This window comes from Enoplosus armatus, chromosome 18 (genome assembly GCF_043641665.1).
Source record: "Enoplosus armatus isolate fEnoArm2 chromosome 18, fEnoArm2.hap1, whole genome shotgun sequence".
NCBI lineage: Eukaryota > Metazoa > Chordata > Actinopteri > Centrarchiformes > Enoplosidae > Enoplosus > Enoplosus armatus.
The window spans coordinates 5,881,537-5,900,586 of record NC_092197.1 but is presented as its reverse complement, the minus strand read 5'-3'; the positions used below and the strand labels follow the sequence as shown (position 1 = coordinate 5,900,586).

At 43.2% G+C, this 19,050-nt stretch overlaps 1 protein-coding gene across 1 annotated transcript in view; it reads left to right on the top strand.

Annotated features, from left to right (window-relative positions):
* The first annotated feature begins 7,597 nt into the window (after positions 1-7,597).
* Positions 7,598-19,050, top strand: part of ntng2b (netrin g2b) — a 56,699-nt gene continuing 45,246 nt past the window's right edge. The window contains exon 1 of the mRNA XM_070924794.1: positions 7,598-7,834. Within this exon, the coding sequence (XP_070780895.1) occupies positions 7,616-7,834 (219 nt within the window). The 5' untranslated portion in view covers positions 7,598-7,615. The remainder of the gene's footprint in view (positions 7,835-19,050) is intronic.

Below are 19,050 nucleotides of genomic sequence, written 5' to 3'. Positions count from 1 at the left end.
TGTGGTTTAACTGACAGTGACATCCCTAAGCCACAGCTTGATTTGATTTGCATTGGTGCACGTTTTGCATAATTTCCTGTCAGCATAAAATGGTTAAAAATATAGATATGGCTGACTTTGACTTTTGAAGCATACAGTTTTTAGTGAAATAAACTCGAGAGAGAGATTAAATTATCAAGCTTTTTAAAACACACAAACCACACCTCAACAGCATTCACACACGCTTCTTACAGCACATATATCATCAGATCCCTTCAAAAACCAGCGTATCAGTACACAAACATGACAACGACGAACAGTAAAGTCTGAACAATGAGCTCACTCATTCACTCAGTGCATGAATGAGTGAGTGCGAGTCATGTCGATGAGATTCACCGGTAGTGCAGACCGATGGCGATGTTGAGTGCAACTTTATATTTGGGTTACGTGATAGATGAGGAAGTGGATGACTAACTGATTGATCCATTGGGTAAGAGGGTGAGTGAGAGCTTGAGGTTTGTTACTGTAACCTTCAGTGGCGACAGACGCTTTACAGTGTTGAAGAGGGGAGAGGAGTGTGTGTGTGTGTGTGTGTGTGTGTGTGTGTGTGAAAGGCACCTCCAGAGGTTTGCATCGATCACTTGATCACACGAGCAGAAAAGAGGCCACTACACACATACTGTGCACACACCTGCACACACACACACACACACACACACACACAAATGTAGCGCACCTCACACATAGATTCACCTACCTTGCAACGCTGCATACACACACAAAGAAAATATAAACAATGCCTCTTTTGTATGCTCAACCCCTCACACACACACACACACACACACACACACACACACACACACACACACACACACACCACAGCAGATTAGTGTTTCTGCTGCTGGCCCAGTGTGGGACAAGACACCAACTGGGCCCTCCGCAGATGCTGTTAAATCACAGAGTCACAGAGTCCTTATAAAGTGACTGATATGTGATGTAGAAGCACGTTATTTCTGCTCATTACAGCTCACTTCTTTTAGGATCTTTAACCACCGCATCCACTTCCACCCATCAGACTTTTTAGGGTCAACCCTAAAACTCTCATTAATGTAGTGGTAGGAGAGAGGAGGGGGGAGTCAAACTAACATGCTGGGGAAGAAAAACTGCTTGTGGTGTTATATTATATATTTCTTTGGGGGGTGGGGTGGTAAAAGGGTTAGATGTGGTTTGTGGGATCGAGGTGAAATGTGTCTTTGTTTCAGGGTCACTCCAAGGTTATTTCTGGTTTCCCTGGTGGGCAAACACCTGATGTAAGAGAAAAGAGCATCACTCCCAAGGTAGGACCGCTAACTAGGAGTTGCTAGGAGACCATGATTGGTGTGTGTGTGCGTGCACATGTATGTGTGTGCTCCTGTATGTCTGTGAGTGAGTCTCTATTCATTTTCTGGGGGACCCATCTGGTTGTTTATAGAACATCATATGATCATAGTGACGGGTGTTCTGTAGTCTGGGAGGCACATGTACGGCTTACTGACCAGAAAAGAAGGGCTTGAAATGTTGGGAAATGAAACTAATCTAAACTTAAAAGATACATTAATGAAGGGAAAATATTGACACAGAGTTTGATTGATGAGTGTTGTTTCATCAGCTGAGCTATTAAAGCTAAAAATACAATGTATGAAATCAAATCTCTCGGGACCCACAATGCAACTCAACTACCAACAGTTCAGTCAGAGATTTGGGTGTGTTACGCTAGTAGCGGCTAATGTAGCCTCATTTTTGAACTTTTAGTCTTCAGCGACGCTGCCTCAAGTGACATTATTTGAGGCAATTTATCAGATTTCCCAGTTTCAGTTCCCTCTGGAGTCAAAAAACGATTTTTTTCACATATGCAGTAATGCTCCCAGAGATGTGGAAACAAACTTTCATGTGTGAAATCGGTGGCATTCCCCTTTAAATACATCCATCTTCTCTTGGATGTATTGCCCTGTGACTTCAGACAATACCCTCTCGATTGTGTGCAAACAGAAAAGTGTATACTGTACTGTGTGTGTGTGTGTGTGTGTGTGTGTGTGTGTGTGTGTGTGTGTGTGTGTGTGTGTGATTACAGTCTGGCCATCTGGTCAAAGCATTTCACCATGGATAGATAAATTATTTCTGATCATGCACAACTTCTTTGGGGCCTTCCCAAAGTTACAAACTGATTTATGGGAGAGCGTGACTCTCACACAAGTTGACTTTTGCGTCATCCTTTCGGCAAATAGAGAGAGAGAGAGAGAGAGAGAGAGAGAGAGAGACAGGGAGGGAGAGAGAGGGAGGGAGAGAGAGGGAGGGAGAGAGAGGGAGGGAGGGATGAGGCCTGTCCTGAACCTTGTCCAAACTCTGCAGGCAGCCACGATGAAGGGTATATTTTTTTATCAAGGTCTGCCAGCTAGGCTACTCTGACAGTTCTATCCTCTGCCAAAATACAAACATGGAGAGAGTGAGAGTGAAAGAGAGGGAGAGTATAAAGAAAGATGGAGAGCGACAAAAAAAAAAAAAGAGTCGAGAACGGCGGAGAGTCTTGTCATCTGATTTTTACCACATACTGACACTCAGTGTTTTACACAACTTTCCAGATTCAGCGAGCGCACTCCGGGGGGGCCGCATGATTCACAGAGCAGATTTCTATATAAACTGGTAAATAAATAGCAGAAATTATATAATATTCGCACACAGCCAGTGCAGAATTAAGTCCGTTTTCAAAAGGATATTTAATTTTACGCTGCCACTTTGAACACAGCACGGTCAATCACTAACATGGTAGCAGGAAATGAATGCCGTGTTGTGCTGCATAGAGAAGTGTGTCCAGGTCTATTAGCCAGGACAGGTTGTTCTATTGTTATTGATGCTCTTATTTAGTTAGACATAATTGAATTCCAAAATACAATATCACTCATTCATCATGTTGAGGGTTGACATTTCTATCAGGTTATTGATGCACATTCAAGTGAATTTAGTAAAGTGTAAAAGCATATATAGATGTAGAGAACGTGACGCTGGCTAAGTATGATCGTGATTTTTTGTTACAGAGCAGTAAATCACAGAGGCTGCACAAAACGCAATCAGCTTCACTGCCTACACATGTAATCCTCGTCCATTTGTGGAATAAATGTTTGGCGCTTAATCATGCTAAGTCATGTTTCAAGCACGGCTGACACTCTCTGACCGTCGCTGACTCAGCACAAGGTCTCAAATTCTAACCAGTGAAATCTGAAAACCTTTGCTGGAAGTGAAATATGGGCTGATACGTTTTTTTATTCAGTTTGTCACAACCTCTAACAAATACCACGTAGTTCGTGTTTCATCTTTGACTCAGAGGCTGTTTGACAAATTCAGCAGGCCCCCCCTTTTCCCATTGCCTGAGTGCAGCGTTGTTTAAAGGCCTGTGTTATTCTATATCAAGAGCCTGTTACAGCAGCGAATGCCATCTTTGTGATGTTCTATTGATCCCTGAGGGGGGAATTTGTCTTTCAGTCTGGCCCTGTTCACAATGGTGCTGTGGAAAGGTGGCCCTCTCCTCTCAAAACGCCTCAGCAGTAAAAGAAGGGTTAAGGCTCACCTCAAAGATGCAAAAAGAGAGCGAAGGCCCTGCAAGGACAAACTATCGATCCTCTCCTGGGTGTACTGCCAGTGTTTCATACAGAGGTTCATAATTTCCTCTGAATGGTACATCTCTTTCTCCCACTGCCCCCCTTGTCTTTTGGCCTCTTTCTTCTTCTGCTGCCCTAAAATGTGAGCCCAAATGTATGTCATTCACCTCTGAAGCGTGAATTAAAGTGTCCTGGCTCACTATGAAGTGATTATACACATCTGTTCCTGTGTTGGCAGTACAATGGTGTTAGTTACTGCAGAGAGGTTTCCAAAATTAGGAGGATGTTGCAGCCCGTCCCCGGCAGAATGACGGATTCACATTTCTTTCGCTTCGTATTAGCTGCCATAAAGAAAGGGTTCTGATAACCGCAGGCTCGTGACGCCCTAAAACCAGGAAAACCCTTGTCAATGGCTACATCTTGTGTAGGGGTTGTGACCAGGTCTACCAGAAAGTGATTTCCAGTAAATCATAAATGGTAAATGGTCTTATTAATCACTTATAAAACACTTTTCAACCTTAACGGTTCCCATAGCGCTTTACAGACCAGGTCTCACCCATTCACAGACACATTCACACACTAGTGGCCAAGCTGCCATGCAAGGTGCCGGCCTCCATCGGGAGCAACTTAGGGTTCAGTGTCTTGCTCTAGGACACTTCGACATGTGGACGGGGACGGGCTCTACCCTGCTCTACCTCCCGTGTGACAGTGCTAACCACTGCACTACAAGGGTTATATATTAAAAGGGTATTTCAGCGATTTAGTATTGCACTTCCATAAAGTCGGTATACTCACAAGAGACAGATTAAAGAGTAACTAAACATCAGGCTGATGTTGAAAGCTTCAAGCCCATTTCTTCTCCGACCACACCTAGCAGTGGGGTGTGGCCGGGTGGGGTTACCGTACCCCAGGACAGCAAAATACTGCATTGCACTTTGTTTAAGGCGAAAACAGTGATGTCACTGACACATCCTGGAGTCTACATCACTACAGCAAGGTGAGAAGTTAAACCACTGTAGGTCATCAGAACAAGATATTCACAGGGTGTTAAGTTACTCTCGAAGCAGCAGAGGCCACAATATTCTGACTTTTAGTCTGTAGTATGGGTCAATCTCCAAAATGTCATGCAATTCAAGTGTGTTTCAACAGACACCCTCTGCCCCCTAAATGCCCACTTTGTTCAAACCCCACATATCCAGTTTGTAAAGTAGGGTTTCTGTTAAAAGTGTGTCTAAAGCCCAAACTGATGAAATCATCAGGGTCGCGTTATAAGACTGAGTAAGAATGAAAATGAATAAACTGAACTTCATGTTCACGTTTTCCGCTTTCCTATCCTGTTGTTTAGCTTGTGCACCACTGAATTACTCCACAGCATCTATAGTTTCTCAACTCCATGGTCTTCTATACTATGGAAATTCTCACAACAAGAGCAACAACAACCACTGGTCCTTTAAGCCGAGCAGGGTGCAGACCGAACCTGGTGGGGAACAGTTTGGAGCAGGAGCGGAGAGGGGAAGTTGCACCGCCCCGGTTCAGGCAGCAGGGCTGGAGCAGATAAAAGCTCAGATAGTGATTGAAAGTGATGGTAAAAGGATTTAGCCTGGGCATTAACAGAGAGAGAGAGAGACAGACAGAGAGAGAGAGAGAGAGAGAGAGAGAGAGGGAGAGGGAGAGAGAGAGAGCGAGGAGGAGGAGAAGGAGGGAGGGTGATATTTTCCATAAAGCCTTTTTTTCTGTCTTTCTTTCTGCCCTTGAGCATTCCGGGTAAACCCGAGCTTGTAAAGTGGGAGGGGAGGAGGACAGGGGAAGAAGGGCGGGCACAAGCCTTTCCTCAAAGTCAATATTTTATACTTTTGATACTCCTTGACGCTGGATTTCAGTCCTCTTTACCCAGCCGCTGCTAGATCTAGGACACCGATCTACCGTGCGCAGCCATCCACGGTGCGATAAAAAGTATCCGGCAGAAGGCAAAAGCAAACGGGAGTACAGAGAGGACCGCGGCGGGGAACGAGTGCAGTAGATGATCTGGGGGGGGGGGTCTTTTTTTTGCTCAAAGAGGGGGGACGTGCACGTACTCCACACAAAGTGCTGACCTGTCTCGCGGATGCATGTTAGAAGTAAGTGCTTTATCTGATATAATCTCGCAACACGATGCGTTTTGCTATTCAGCTCTTTGAAGTCTCGCACCGAGAAGCTGCTCTGAGTTACACACGTTATCCGGTCCACTCCAGGAGAACCAGAGTGGTGAGGGGACTTTCGGATGAATTTACTCTGTTTTAAAGCAACGGAATTAATGCATTCATCTGTGAATATACAATATCCATAGTGTGTGAGCGATGCTGCGCGGTGGGATGCACTACTGTAGAAACTGACACACCCCTACGAGGCTGTCAGTGCCGGGAAATAGCTTTGGCGACTTCGCTTGACAACTGAACTAAAGTCGGAGCCCTGCAGGGCTGTTGTGTGGGATAGGTTGTGCAGGGACCTGGCTTCTGTCAGTGTGGGATGACAGTCGGATTATAATCAATGAGGGCACGCTGCAAAAAATGTCAACCCTGTTTATTCATTTATTCATGTATTCAGTTTAAAATCGAATTATAATTGAATTAAGTGAATAAATCTGGCAATAACTACTTCCAGTGCAGTTTGTTTTGCTTAAAGTGTATTATTAAATTAATGACAATGTGCTGAAGTAAGCCGGAATATTGAAAAGGCCTATAATTCATAAACTCCCAAGAAAATGACACTTGATTCAAGAAAAATCTTGAAACGAGTTGATTTGTGAGGATAATTATCTCCCATTTTTGCACATTCACGCACATTTTAAGAAAGTAGGTGACATAGGCTGTTCAATTCTCCCTCGGATTGACATTTCTTGCAGTGCCACATGATTAAAAAAAACATCTGTAGCCTGCTCTCCACCTCCAGCATTGGATAGGAGCAATTACAACTCTTGCACGCACAGGCTGCACCCGGCAGCAGCACGTGTTTTTACGCACAGGGTTATCCACACAATGCGGCGCCTTTTGTTAATGTGCAACTCTTCATATTAAATATCGCCGAATGCATCGCAGATCAGAGGCGAGTTCAACCAAACTTGCCCTCCTTGTAACCAACTTGCTGTGCCACACATTCACCCAAAAGTTCTCCTTAGAGTCTGAAGATGAATGTGCTGGGTTTTTTTTACTTTCCAAGCTTAATTGCCGCCGATTACTACAGAATAATTAAGGAGTTAATTATACTACATAATAAGAACGCAACCCACTCACCCTTATGTATATTTCAAAGACTGACATTAAACTTTTATTGGTGCAAAGAGAAATCCCACACAGAATACATTCCATCTGTGAAAAATTTCACCAGTGTCCGTGTATTTACAGTAAGATTAAAGATGTGATGAACTGATGAGGATACATTACTCAAATAACTAACTCTCGCATTTGTCCTCATTTTGCCCCAGGACAATCAGAGGAGTTCGGCCAGTGCAAAACGTCCAATGGATATACCTGAAGACGCAGCAGCTTGTCCTTCATCCTCCCCGACCAGCTCCACGGTTTCCCGGCAGGACACCGCTCTCTGAGACATGGATTCGCGTTAACATCTCACACCCAACTCCCCTGCAACACTATGGTTAAAGTGTATGCCGAGATTAATCTCTGTAACATCATCCGCCTCTCCACTCACCGCCCATCCTCCTCAGGAAGTCAGCCGTTAAAACAAGAAAGCGTCCCTCTCTCGGCTCTCTGGGGGCCGTCAACATTTGTGAAGAGACACTGAGCGAAAGTTGCCGATACAGTGCTCTCCTGTCATTTAGGGACTTTATAAGCCTGGAGGCGAGCTGTGTCAATTCACCCACACCTCTGCATTCACTGTACAGCAGTATGGTGGTAGGGATGTCCACTATTTCCTCATGATCACCGCTCCATGCGCTTCACCTCTCCTCTGAGCTCCGTGGCCCCCTCACCCTGCGCCGGACCCCGTTCCAAACACCCCCCGAGCCTGCCATGCTCCTCCAGGCCGTGTTTCTGCTGCTGCTGCACTGCTTGGCTTCCAGTCTGGGCCAGTACGAACTGTGCAAGTCCCTGGTGAGCACGGATGAGGGCTCGGTGTGGGAGCAGTACGCGTGCCAGCCGAAATCCGCGTCCATGAAAGACCACATGCGGATCAAGGTGGATCCGCCCGGAATCACGTGTGGAAACCCACCCGAGAGGTTCTGCACTCTGGTGAGTCCAAGTTCATGACTAACACAGAAACTTTTATACCTTTGTTAATAACCTTTAAATGTATAGCATGTGCACAAATATGTGCTCCACACTTGCAGAAAACCTCTGTTGGTAAGTGTAAAAAGTTGAAAACTATTATTGTGGAAATCAACATGACCACAGGGTTATGCAATTAAGCAAGTAAGGACACCAAAAAATAATTACAGTCAGGGCGAGATTCACACTCTGAAAGCTATAGGGATCTAAAAGAGATGACATAAGTACAATGACTTGGCATGGCTCGACCTCCCTCAGAGAGGTCCGGAGGTGTTGTTTACATTAGTATGGACTTGGCAGCCTGGGATCCGGTTTTGATTTGGGCTTCTAGAGGACCTCACATTTCCTCTGGTAAAATGCATATAGCGGGACCTTTTAAGTTCCAAGGACACTGAAGGGTGAGCTGGAGGAAAACTCGTTAAAATGTCTGCTACAGCAATATTTAACAGACTTTAGCCTGCAGGCTAGTTCCCATCCCGGCTAATGCAAGTGTAATAATTTGAAATAAGGGTTATAAAATCATTGTAATCCTAAGAAGACTGCAATTAAGCTCCCCCTTGTCTTCTCAGTGGAAAGCTTTTTTACTTGAGGTTTGACTCACTGTTTTGTGTGTGAGACGGCAAGTTCATCCTCTTCATCCTGATCGCCCCACTGCCACTGAGTGTCCACTCACTGATGATTTGGCCACTATTGAAGGCGCCAGACCTGTTTCAACAGCCATGAGTCAAAATCTCACAAAAAGTGTTCCTAGTGAGAGAGTTTAGGCCTGACTACATCACATTATACAGTCATGTCATGCTGTTAATTAGTTTGTATTCTGTGTGACTGGAGATTTGTTACCTTAAGACAGATTTAACAAACAACCCTCCACCCCAGTCTCCCTCCCTTCCCTTCAATGAGACCAATAACAGTACTTGGGGTCATTTTGACAGGAGCAGGGAAGGATATTGTGCTCATTGGATACCTAATGGTTAATGATTTGTTTAATGTGGAAGTAGCGGAAACCACTGTCGTCTTCAGAAAGCCTCTCCGATGACTTCTTGAGACGGGAGACGGACAGAGGCAAGGGAAAGAGGGGGGAGAAGTGAAGATGCTCGCTGCCATAACGTATTGACGTCTGCCCCCTAATGGCCCTGGCCTGGAAACTTCTATAACTATGTTTCTGAGTGAGCAATGATGAAATATTGATGGGCTCCTTAATGGGCTTCCTTACAAGGGTTGGCCAGCGTCGCTCCATACCAAGGATCCAGAGTGCGCTGCAAGGCTGATGAGAGAGAAAGAAAGAGAGAGGTGGAGAGCGGGACAGGAAGGAGTCTGGTCTTAGTCAGCACTTTTGCATCGGACGGGGGTCTTTATAGTGGAAAGTTCTGGTTCTTCTCAGGTCATCTGCGGCTGTGGGGATTGAACCAGGCCCCCTATGTGCACTAGCTGGGGATTTAGAGAGTGAAGAAGCTGAGAGAGGAAAGTTTACTTAAGAAGTGAGGGATGTCAGACTCAGATTCCTACATAATGATAGAGCAGAGTAGGTTTAATACTGCAGCTGGATAATTATTTGACTAATTTTTGGCTCTTTATATAAGACAATTGCTTTTCTAGCATGTAATAATCCCTATTCCTGCTTTTATGTAACAGAAAATCTCTTCATTTTGGGTTAAAGATCATCTTAAGAGCATCTAAATATTATCTACTAACAGAGGTTGAATCCATCTATACACACTTCAGCAGGGAAACAAGGCCATTACATCTCCCCTGTCTTTCTTTTGGACCCGCCAACTGAGTATTAGTTTTACGGTTATTGGTACACAGATCATTTATTTTCAGGCAAGCAGCATTTCTTTCCCTCTTCCCCTTGCCCCCAGATTTGGCAGCTTTACAGAAAAGCCAGTTTCTTATCTAATTGGTGTACATTTACATTCAGTCATTCAACAATCCCACAAATCAAGGGAAAGTCAGGGCACTGGGAAAAAAAAAAAAAAAAAGACTGCATCACCCAATACGCAGAGCTGCTCATCCTTAATAAGACTTGAGACATACTGCGGAAGATGCAAAATAATTCCCCCCCCCCTTCTCTCACCCTATGAGTGCTCCAGTGTGTTCCTAAAAACTATGGGAGAATTCACTTTTTGGGGGTTTTGATGTTGAGGCATACTGTAGCTTTCCCTGCTTGCATTGGTTTACAGTAGTTTTTGGTCCCTCCATCTCCACAGGGATGCATTTTTTCCACTCTATTTATCTCTCTTGTTTTCTGGGAATGCAGCATCCTTTCTCCTCAGCCAAACAGACCAGCATGTTGGCTTCTTTCAACATGACGGGCTTCCAGCACTTTGACAAAGATGCTACTGTCACTAGTGCTGTGTTAGGAGCTTCAGTAGTTTCTTTGTAGTTTCTCTGTATGATAGCTACTATAGAGTCTTAGCTTGCAGTTGAGGATGATGGAGTACGGAGGTTTGAGGGGGGAGAGGTAGTAGGGTTGCAGAGGGGGATAGCTAATGATGAGGGAGAGGTGTGGAAGATCCAAGCTTAGCTAAGCAGAAAGATGAAATGAGACCACAGTTCCACAGTAGTACACACCGTGTCGATATATAAAAATGCTGCATTCAAAAAGGCCTCGCTGTGCTTTTGTTTGTTATTTCGTTTTTTTGGTTTTGAACCGAAACCTTCTATCAACCGTCTCCCTCGGGGCCGAGAACAGAGAGCAGCCGAATGCAAATGAGATGCGTGCATGTGCACAGGAATGTACAGTGTGCAGTGACGTTAACGGCGACCAGCAGGGGTGTGTGAAACGTGCACGAGTTGGCCGACAGTGCACGGTAGTATGTCTAAGAAAGACAACAAAAAACACACACACACACACACACCTTCCTGTTCCACAACACATTTGCCCGTTTTAGAAAGTAGAAATCAGCCAGCTCTAAAAATAGACATGAGAAGAGAGAGAAGCCGCGCAGCAGCGGAAGGGGAGCATGCAGGAAGGGGAGGAAGATGGCAGCTGGTAGCGTGGATCAGTGCTTCCCAGACTGGGCCTATGGCCATACTTCATACTCCCTGCCCAGTGTAGCCCTGCCAGGCCCGGCTGGCCTGCCCTGCACAGCAGTGGGCCATCAAGGCCATGCAAAAGGGCCACCCACATCCAGCAGTGGGCCATCCCTGATGCACCTCCCTGGGGTAAAAAGCAACCCCAGGAGGCCAGTGTCCTAATAATACACCCCTGGAGGTGAATTTGAGCACAGCGTGAGCAGGTTTGACGGTGCAGGGCATAATTAACGAAGGGAACAGAGAGAAAGAAACAGACAGCTAAAGAGAGCGACGGAAAGAGTGACTGTACGAACATTGGAGGTGGGGGAGGGTGTAGTGATGTAATGGCATGGCTTGCTTCCCCATTAGGACACAGTTGAAAGTGATCAGAGTGTGTTTAGATGTGTTGGCAGAACGGGAGGATAGTTATAAGTGAGATTTATCCCTGACTGAGGTGATACTAAGAGGGATTGGCCGCAGGGGCTTAGACAGCCTGAGGTGAACTGCCTTGTCTCACCAATCAGGATCTCAGGACTGATGGCTGTTTGGAGAGGAGAGACCATATGTATAGAAGCTACAGAGCCTGTCTTTGTGTGTTTGTACATGTGTGAGAAACAGACTGGCCACAACATTTGAGTGATACTTTAAAGGGAAACTTGTCAAGCTGGTTGTTGTTATCATATTTGTGTCCCTTATGACTATTGTTCATGATAAAATGTTACTCCGTTGTAGAGATTTGGGAAATACAGACAGGGTTTTCAACAAAACTTCAATGCAACAGAATCCATCTAAAAAATGCAGACAGAATGAAGTCCCCTGGATATGCCTGTATTTGAGATGATTTCTGTTGATTTTAAATGTTTGGAAAGCTGTAGAAGACTCTTTGCCAATATTAAGATTGTTCTTGCCGTAGTACACATTTCCAAAATTTCTACAATGGAGGAGGTTCAACAACAAGAACAATCTTAATCGAGGACAGGATCATGAGTCTCCTACAGCTTTCCAAAAAAAACTTGAAATCAACAGAAATCCTTTTCTGCAAGCATTTCTTAGGGGACACTTTCTGGGTTTACTTTCAGTCAGACTCAAAGACAAGTGATTTCTGTTGATCTGGAAATCTGTGGGAGACACGCGCTCATTTCCGCAATTGACATTGTCCACATGTCCCAAAAATCTGTGCAATAGAAGTGGTGAGTAAAATGTTATCATAACCAAGGGACACAAACCTGATATAACACCCAGGATGGCAAATTCCAGAATTTCCCTTTAACATCTCTAACACAGCTCCTCAGTTAACATCAAAGTCTGTTTACAGGTGCTGTGGAGTACGACTGCATGTGTGAAAAAAGTTGTTTAAAACTAAATAAAATCTGGGGCTTTGGAAAGAAGAGAGGTTACCAGACCTCTGTAGCCCACCCCTCATCTCTGCTTGAGGCCAGCAGCTCAAGCCTACATTTAGCCGTTACTAGCATAACATACCCAGATCTCCGATTGAACCGATGGCAGGTCGAGTTGCATTGTGGGTAATGTAGGTGCCAGGTTTTGACAAAGTAGGAGAATGTGTGGAATAAAAAAAAAAGACGATATCTCCAGTTCTGCTGCATTGATATTGAGCCTTCTTTTGTCTTAACTGTGCGATGATATTATAGGAGTTCAACGCTAAATCGGTGGAGTACTCTTTAAGAAACACAGGAAGTACAATATCATATAGAGATCTCTGTTGCACAATCCACATCTCAGTTGTCTCAAAGCTTAAAATCCTTGTCCCGGACGTCTGCCTTTCTTTATCTACATCTCCTCCTTTGTGATTGCCCTAGATTTAATAACAGACATCAATAAAAGATAATAGCTTTTACCTGGATTCACCTCATCAGTGCACTTCAAGAAAACTCTCCCTGATATTTTGTTCTGTCAGTGTTCACCGTATCTGCTGTGCCTGAATTCTAAGACAAGCTCCTAATATAACTCGTCCTGGTCCGACTGTGGTGATCTGAGCTGGACGAGCTCTGCTGCTGCTTCGGAGCAGCATGGTGTCCCTGCTCTGTCCTTCTTCTCTCCTCCTCCAGCACAATCACACATGCCTTCGGTAAACATTTACTTTTGCTTGCACGCACACACACAGACATAAACAACACCCACCCACGCAAACACACACACCTAAGACACATTTACACTTGCTGAGTGCTGTTTTGCACTTGGCGAGACATTTTACAGCCAGCGAAAAATCCCTGTTTCAGGTAATTAAAGTAAACGGCAGGTGTATGATTTGTAATTCTATACATGTACTTCACTTATACACATACACACTCATGTACAGATTTTTCACACAGACACTCAGGGATCTCCAGTATGATGGAAAAACCTCCAACGAAATAAAAGATTAACGTTATAAGTGAAAAAGCAATATCCCTTTCTCTTCCCCTCTGTGGCCTTTTTAATGGGAAGGTCATTTCATTTGATGTTTCTCCAAAACAAAATAAATTGTGTTCTCTGAGTGTGTGTCCCTACCTTTATTCCCCTTGCTAGCAATATAACTTAGAAACTTCTGTAAGTGGAGGAAGAAATAAAGACGAGAGAGGGCAAGGCAGTGACAGAGAATATTTTGAGGGGGACTGAAATGGTCATGAAAGCGATGGAAGAGAGAGAGGAAGGACATGCAGGGGACAGTTTCCTTCATGCTTTTTTTCTGTTTAAATGCACAACGGCAACTTGCTATTTCCGTAGGCGACCAGTAATGTTTTGCTACTGCTGTTGCATTCAAACACTGAAATAACTGACGTTTGTGTAAGATGATTTTTTTAGGAGGTCAGGGAGCTCATTTTATAGATTCACATCCTCGAAGCCGTCGCATGAGGCAAACTTTAGCACTTGAGGAGTTATCGATGAGTGTTTACAATCACATTGTTATACCGCAAGTGAAAAACAAGGAAGTCACTCATGGCATTGGGCATCATGGCGGCTGTTGTCGTGGAGACAGAATCCCAGCGAGGATAATTGCTGGAGGGGCTTAGCAGTGCGGGCCACCTGCCGCAGCAGTTGGCCGGGATCTGTGTGTGTGTGTGTGTGTGTGTATGTGTGTGTCTGTGTGAGAGTGGTGTTTGCGGGTGTTTGTGGGTGTGTGTATTCTGGCATAGATGTACTGGGCCGGGGCAGAGTAGTGGCAGGAGGCAGAGTGGGATAAGGAGGACGGGGCACACAAAGGGTTTAAACATAACCTCGCGTGTAAATCTCTCATGGGGGATTAAAAAAAAAATAAATCTTCCAGCCTATATTACAGTACATATCACCTCTACTGTAGCTAATCCTAATGTGCTCGGAGAGGCCAGAGCAGGCTGATGAACAGCAATGTGCAGCTTTTTGACCCGACACTCAAATCCAACAGAGACAACAAGACATAAAAAAACCCCACTGTATTGATCGTTGCTTCTTGTCTAGTTTGTGGTGCTTTTCTCTCAGACACATAAACGCTGTCACAAACACACTTCAGGAGTTAACCTATATAGAGTTTGCGTTGTATCTGGGACAATGTGACAGTGCGATCATTTTCAATAGGATTTGTAGGTCGAGGGTCATCCCCAGAACAACAGCCTACTAATCCAGTCCCGTGTGTGTAAACGTGTGTCTGGACTGAGGTCAGGGGACGCACTAATGGAGGGCACAAAAGCAGCAGGGCCACTCCAGGCCAGAGCAGCTTTCGACTAAAAGTATCTACCGTCTTTCACTGTAACCTCCTTCATCTAGTTCCAATTACCTTTTCCGGTTGCAGTTGTTTGTGAGCGTTGTAGATTATCATCCTAAGTGTGTTTGCGCTGACAGTGATCTCTATCTGAGTCAGTGCAAAGGAGATAATTGGGTTATCAGATAGAGAACAATGCTACCATGTCGTTCCAGTGAAGAGAGAGACAGATTATCTGCAGGTTTTTCAGTATACTGATATACCGTAGTTTCGCTGCTGTGTCTTCTCAAACATTATGATCTTGTATAGTGTCTGTGCCGTACAGCTTCCCTCAGCACCGGCTCAGCGTTTGCTTATGTTTGGAGTTTTCCCACTCTGCGTTGTCACCATAAATCAGATGATTTATAATCTCAGCCTCGCAGGATTGTAACTTTTGCTTTTGTTATTAGACCAGTAGAGTGGACTTGACTGACTGCTCACTTTCCCTCGGCACAGTCCAATGACTTTATTCAAAAGGATGCTGCTTGTTGGCAATAGACGTGGAAAAAAGTGAACGTCTGAAGAGAAGCGGTGACACACGATCTGTGCACAGTACATCGATATTACGCAGTATTGCTTTCACCTTAGAGCTTACATCACAAAGAAGAAACTGCTGTTTAAAGTGATACTTCACCTAAAATCTTTTGAGTATTGAACAGTCAGCTGTAGGATTGTATATATCAACGACTCGACAATTGGTTTTTCCTATGCCGATATCAAGGCGATTTCTAACTAACATTACTATCAGAACTAAGACATGATCTCTAGAATTGGCGCCCTACTGTCCCGCTGAGCCCCGTTATTCTGCAGAAATGACTATTACATCGATTTGTTTTTATCTGTGTGCAAATACATTAGTGGTCTGCATGTCCTTCACTGGCACACATGTTCTTCACCTATCGCTGATCCCGAGATTGGACAATATGAAAATAGAAACGATCGTCAAATCCTAGCTTGAACTCATGTTGGTTACAATGGAAAAGTATTAAAACATCCCTAGAAACTTCTCAAACCACTTCTCCACTCTCCATCTGTATGCTCACTATGTTACAAACATACATATTTACACGCAAAATATGGCTAAATACTTGCAACTCGATGCTCATGCATGACTCTGTCAGACTGTGTGCATTGGTTTGCGCATGTTAAAGCACCCGCCTCCTGCTGACTATTGCTATTCTCCATGAAGGATGAAACTACAAACTATTTACAGCCAACTTTAAAGTCTACAGGGGGAGCGTTTGATACTCGAAGGATTTTGGGGGGAATATCTCTTAAAAGTCATTATACAATCTGATTCTGCTGTGCTGAACTTGAAGCAGTTGTGGCATTACATTGCATTAGTGTTCCATCAATTTGTGTAATTCATGGTCTCAGTGTAACTTCAGTATCTTATAATTATATCCTATAATTTGATAAAGGCGGTGATTATGGCCAGTTCATTTCATGCGTCACTCTAATCAGAGTAAGTATGAATCTGCATGAAACATTTCATTCTCTGTTGCCACGATTTTTGTCAACACCCACTAGGATGTGTCTTTTTGTAAATCTTCCTTGGGTTTAATGTTAGATGCGGTTTCGAAAAGGAAAAGGCACATTAATCAAGTGTATTATCATCGGGGCACGTATTTATCAAACTGCTAAACTTAACTGAAAGATGAATGTGACTTTATGAACTTTTGAAATAAAAGCTATCCTCTAAAACTTCTTAGGACTTTAATATGCTCTTAAATTGCGTAAGATAAAATCCAAGATGACGTTAGCACACATCTTCTATCGATATTTGTACTTAACTGTCTGTACTCGTCAATGTGGTACACCAAATATCTTTACCGATCCACTCCACTTTCAATCCCTATTAATGTATTATAGAAATACTACACTGCTGTTCATTACTACTAGAGATATTAAGGATTTCACACAAATAAAATGAATTTGAAAATATTTCAAGTCACTTTTGTTTTTGTAGAATAACATCACTGAGTAAAATGTAAGGGGCAGATAAGATAAGCTAAATCCCTGTGTCTCTTCTTCATGTGATCACTTGAGAGCTGCTCGTAAAGGTTACTCTTTCTCTTTGCTGTAAGTAGGAGTGAGTCACTTTATAAATGTGTCTTACTCACTTTCAGCGAATAACCTTTTTACTTACTGAAATTAAAAGTTTGATAAATACTTGACTAATAAAGAAAAAGATGAATCTGGTATGTACACAGTATGAACTATAAACAAGCTACTACTTGATTTGTTTGTCACATGCAGGTCAAATGTTAAAGTTCCTTGCTCAAGCAAATATTTGATGTCACTGAGGCTCAGATTTGGGTCTTTACTTCGCCAACTTTGCCTCTCACTACTGCTTGTCATTTGGTCTTTGTCATATTTGTTATCTAAAAATATTCCAAAAATAATCATTGAAGTAAATGTGTTTTTTTATTTTTTTTATTTGTTGTTGTCAACATAATGTCCATTACCTTACCAAACGGTATTTCAAGACGAGCTAGTCACACTCTTAAACACTACAATTAGAAGTCGTAATAACACACTAGCAGCAGAAATAATAAAAAGGAACAAAACAGAAGAAGAAAGGGAAGGAAGAAGGAGGGGGAGAGGAGGTGGAGGTGGAAGAAAAAAGAAAGATATTTTAAGACATACTCTGCACTCCATCAAGAGCTTGTTAAGCAGAACGCAGTAAAATTCAGAAAGACTATTGGATTCTCAATAAATAAAAGGATAACATCAGCTATAAAATGTAATCAGTTAGTACAACAGGAGGGTAGGTAGGAAACGTAGACGAGTGGAAATTTCACAGGCACCAGCAGCTAATTCTTAAATAAAATGTATGTTTAGGATTTTATTTCAAACATTAATCAGTTAATAACATGACTGTGTAATGGCAAAGATGGTAATGACAGTTTTGGGCTTTTATTTTTGAGAAATGCTACAAACGTGCACAGTAAAATATAATGAAATAAACCAGTGCCTGTGAATGATAATACTTGGACAAATGATACAAATAATGACCTCTTTGATGCGATGACTGTGACTAAATATCGGAGAAAATAATAACCCCTTATCAATCTAATTAGTACATCCTGGGGACACAATGAGCCTTCTGAATGTGATACAATCTAAACAGTGTTACAGCTGTATTTTGCAAATTAAGCACCAGGAGAGACGACTGTGAGGATCTCTGGGATTTCTTTGTGTAAATATTTAACGTCTGTGGTGATGTGGATGTCAGACAACTGGCTTACAACGTGGAGCCAGCAACGGTGGAATTAGGGATTCTGGGGACTAGAAATCTTGAAAGTGATATGAAGGGAGGGATTTTAAATTACCACAAAGTTTGGTGGGTGGTTATGAAAACTCGAGATATGGGTCATGGGAGGTACGGGAAATGTATGCATTCGAGTAAGCAGAGAATTAATTTGTCGTCTCGGTAGAAAAGGACGACGAGAGGCCTGAGATCTCCTGACAGAGAGTGAAAGTCATTTCTTAGTGCAGGTAGAAAGAGACCCGTGGCTCTCTGTGAGGAGTGTGAATAATCCCGTTGACTTCTGAGTTCTGTAGAGGGGCCGCGGCTTGAAAGTCTTGGCATCGCTAGAAGAGGATGATCAATTCTCTGGAGTTAAAAGTGCAGCAGCACTCTGCTGTCTATGCAAAGACAGTGATAATGCACGATGCTCTTGACCTTCACACTTCCTGTTGTGTTGTTTGGCAAGTTTACTTTTAAGCTCGCTGTCCCTCAGTGCCTCGGCGAGGAATTGAAGGCACTCCTCATTTAGATACACACCATCCTTTATGGGAACAATATGGATGTATTTTGTGGAGAGTCGTAGACACAGCAGAAAAAAAGTACACATCTTTTGAATCAGTATTGATGTATGATCACACACAGGGAACTAGATTGGATACTTTTCAGTTGCCTTAACTAAGACTGTAACTTGTCCAGGGACCACAAATCCACTCTAACAGCAACATTTGTAAAACATAGAGCTAGATATTTTGCAGCAAGACATTTTGTTTTCTCATCAATTGAGACATTTTAGCTGAAATTACATTTGTCTGTGTGAGGCTGGATTATCAAATGTGCAAAGCAGGCAACTGCCCCAGGGACCTTCAAGGCCCCATGTTCACTGTGTGGCAATTACTTTGTAGTAATTTGATTAATTTAATTTTATAAACTGAAATAACAAGGGCATTAACGTGGCTTTTTTAACCAATCTTGGGGCTCTGTGTCTAAATGCAGATCGCATTATGTTTATATAATATTATGTTTAATATTATATATATTGAGTAATTGTCTGGCGTTCTGGGCAAAATATATTGAAACTGTCCTGTGCAGTCTACTGTGTGCTCTGTACCTGATGGGTACTTAAATGCAACAGGACATATACACAATGCACAAAGAGTGGGGGAAACCTGGGAGTTGAAGCCCCAAGCTTCGCTTTGA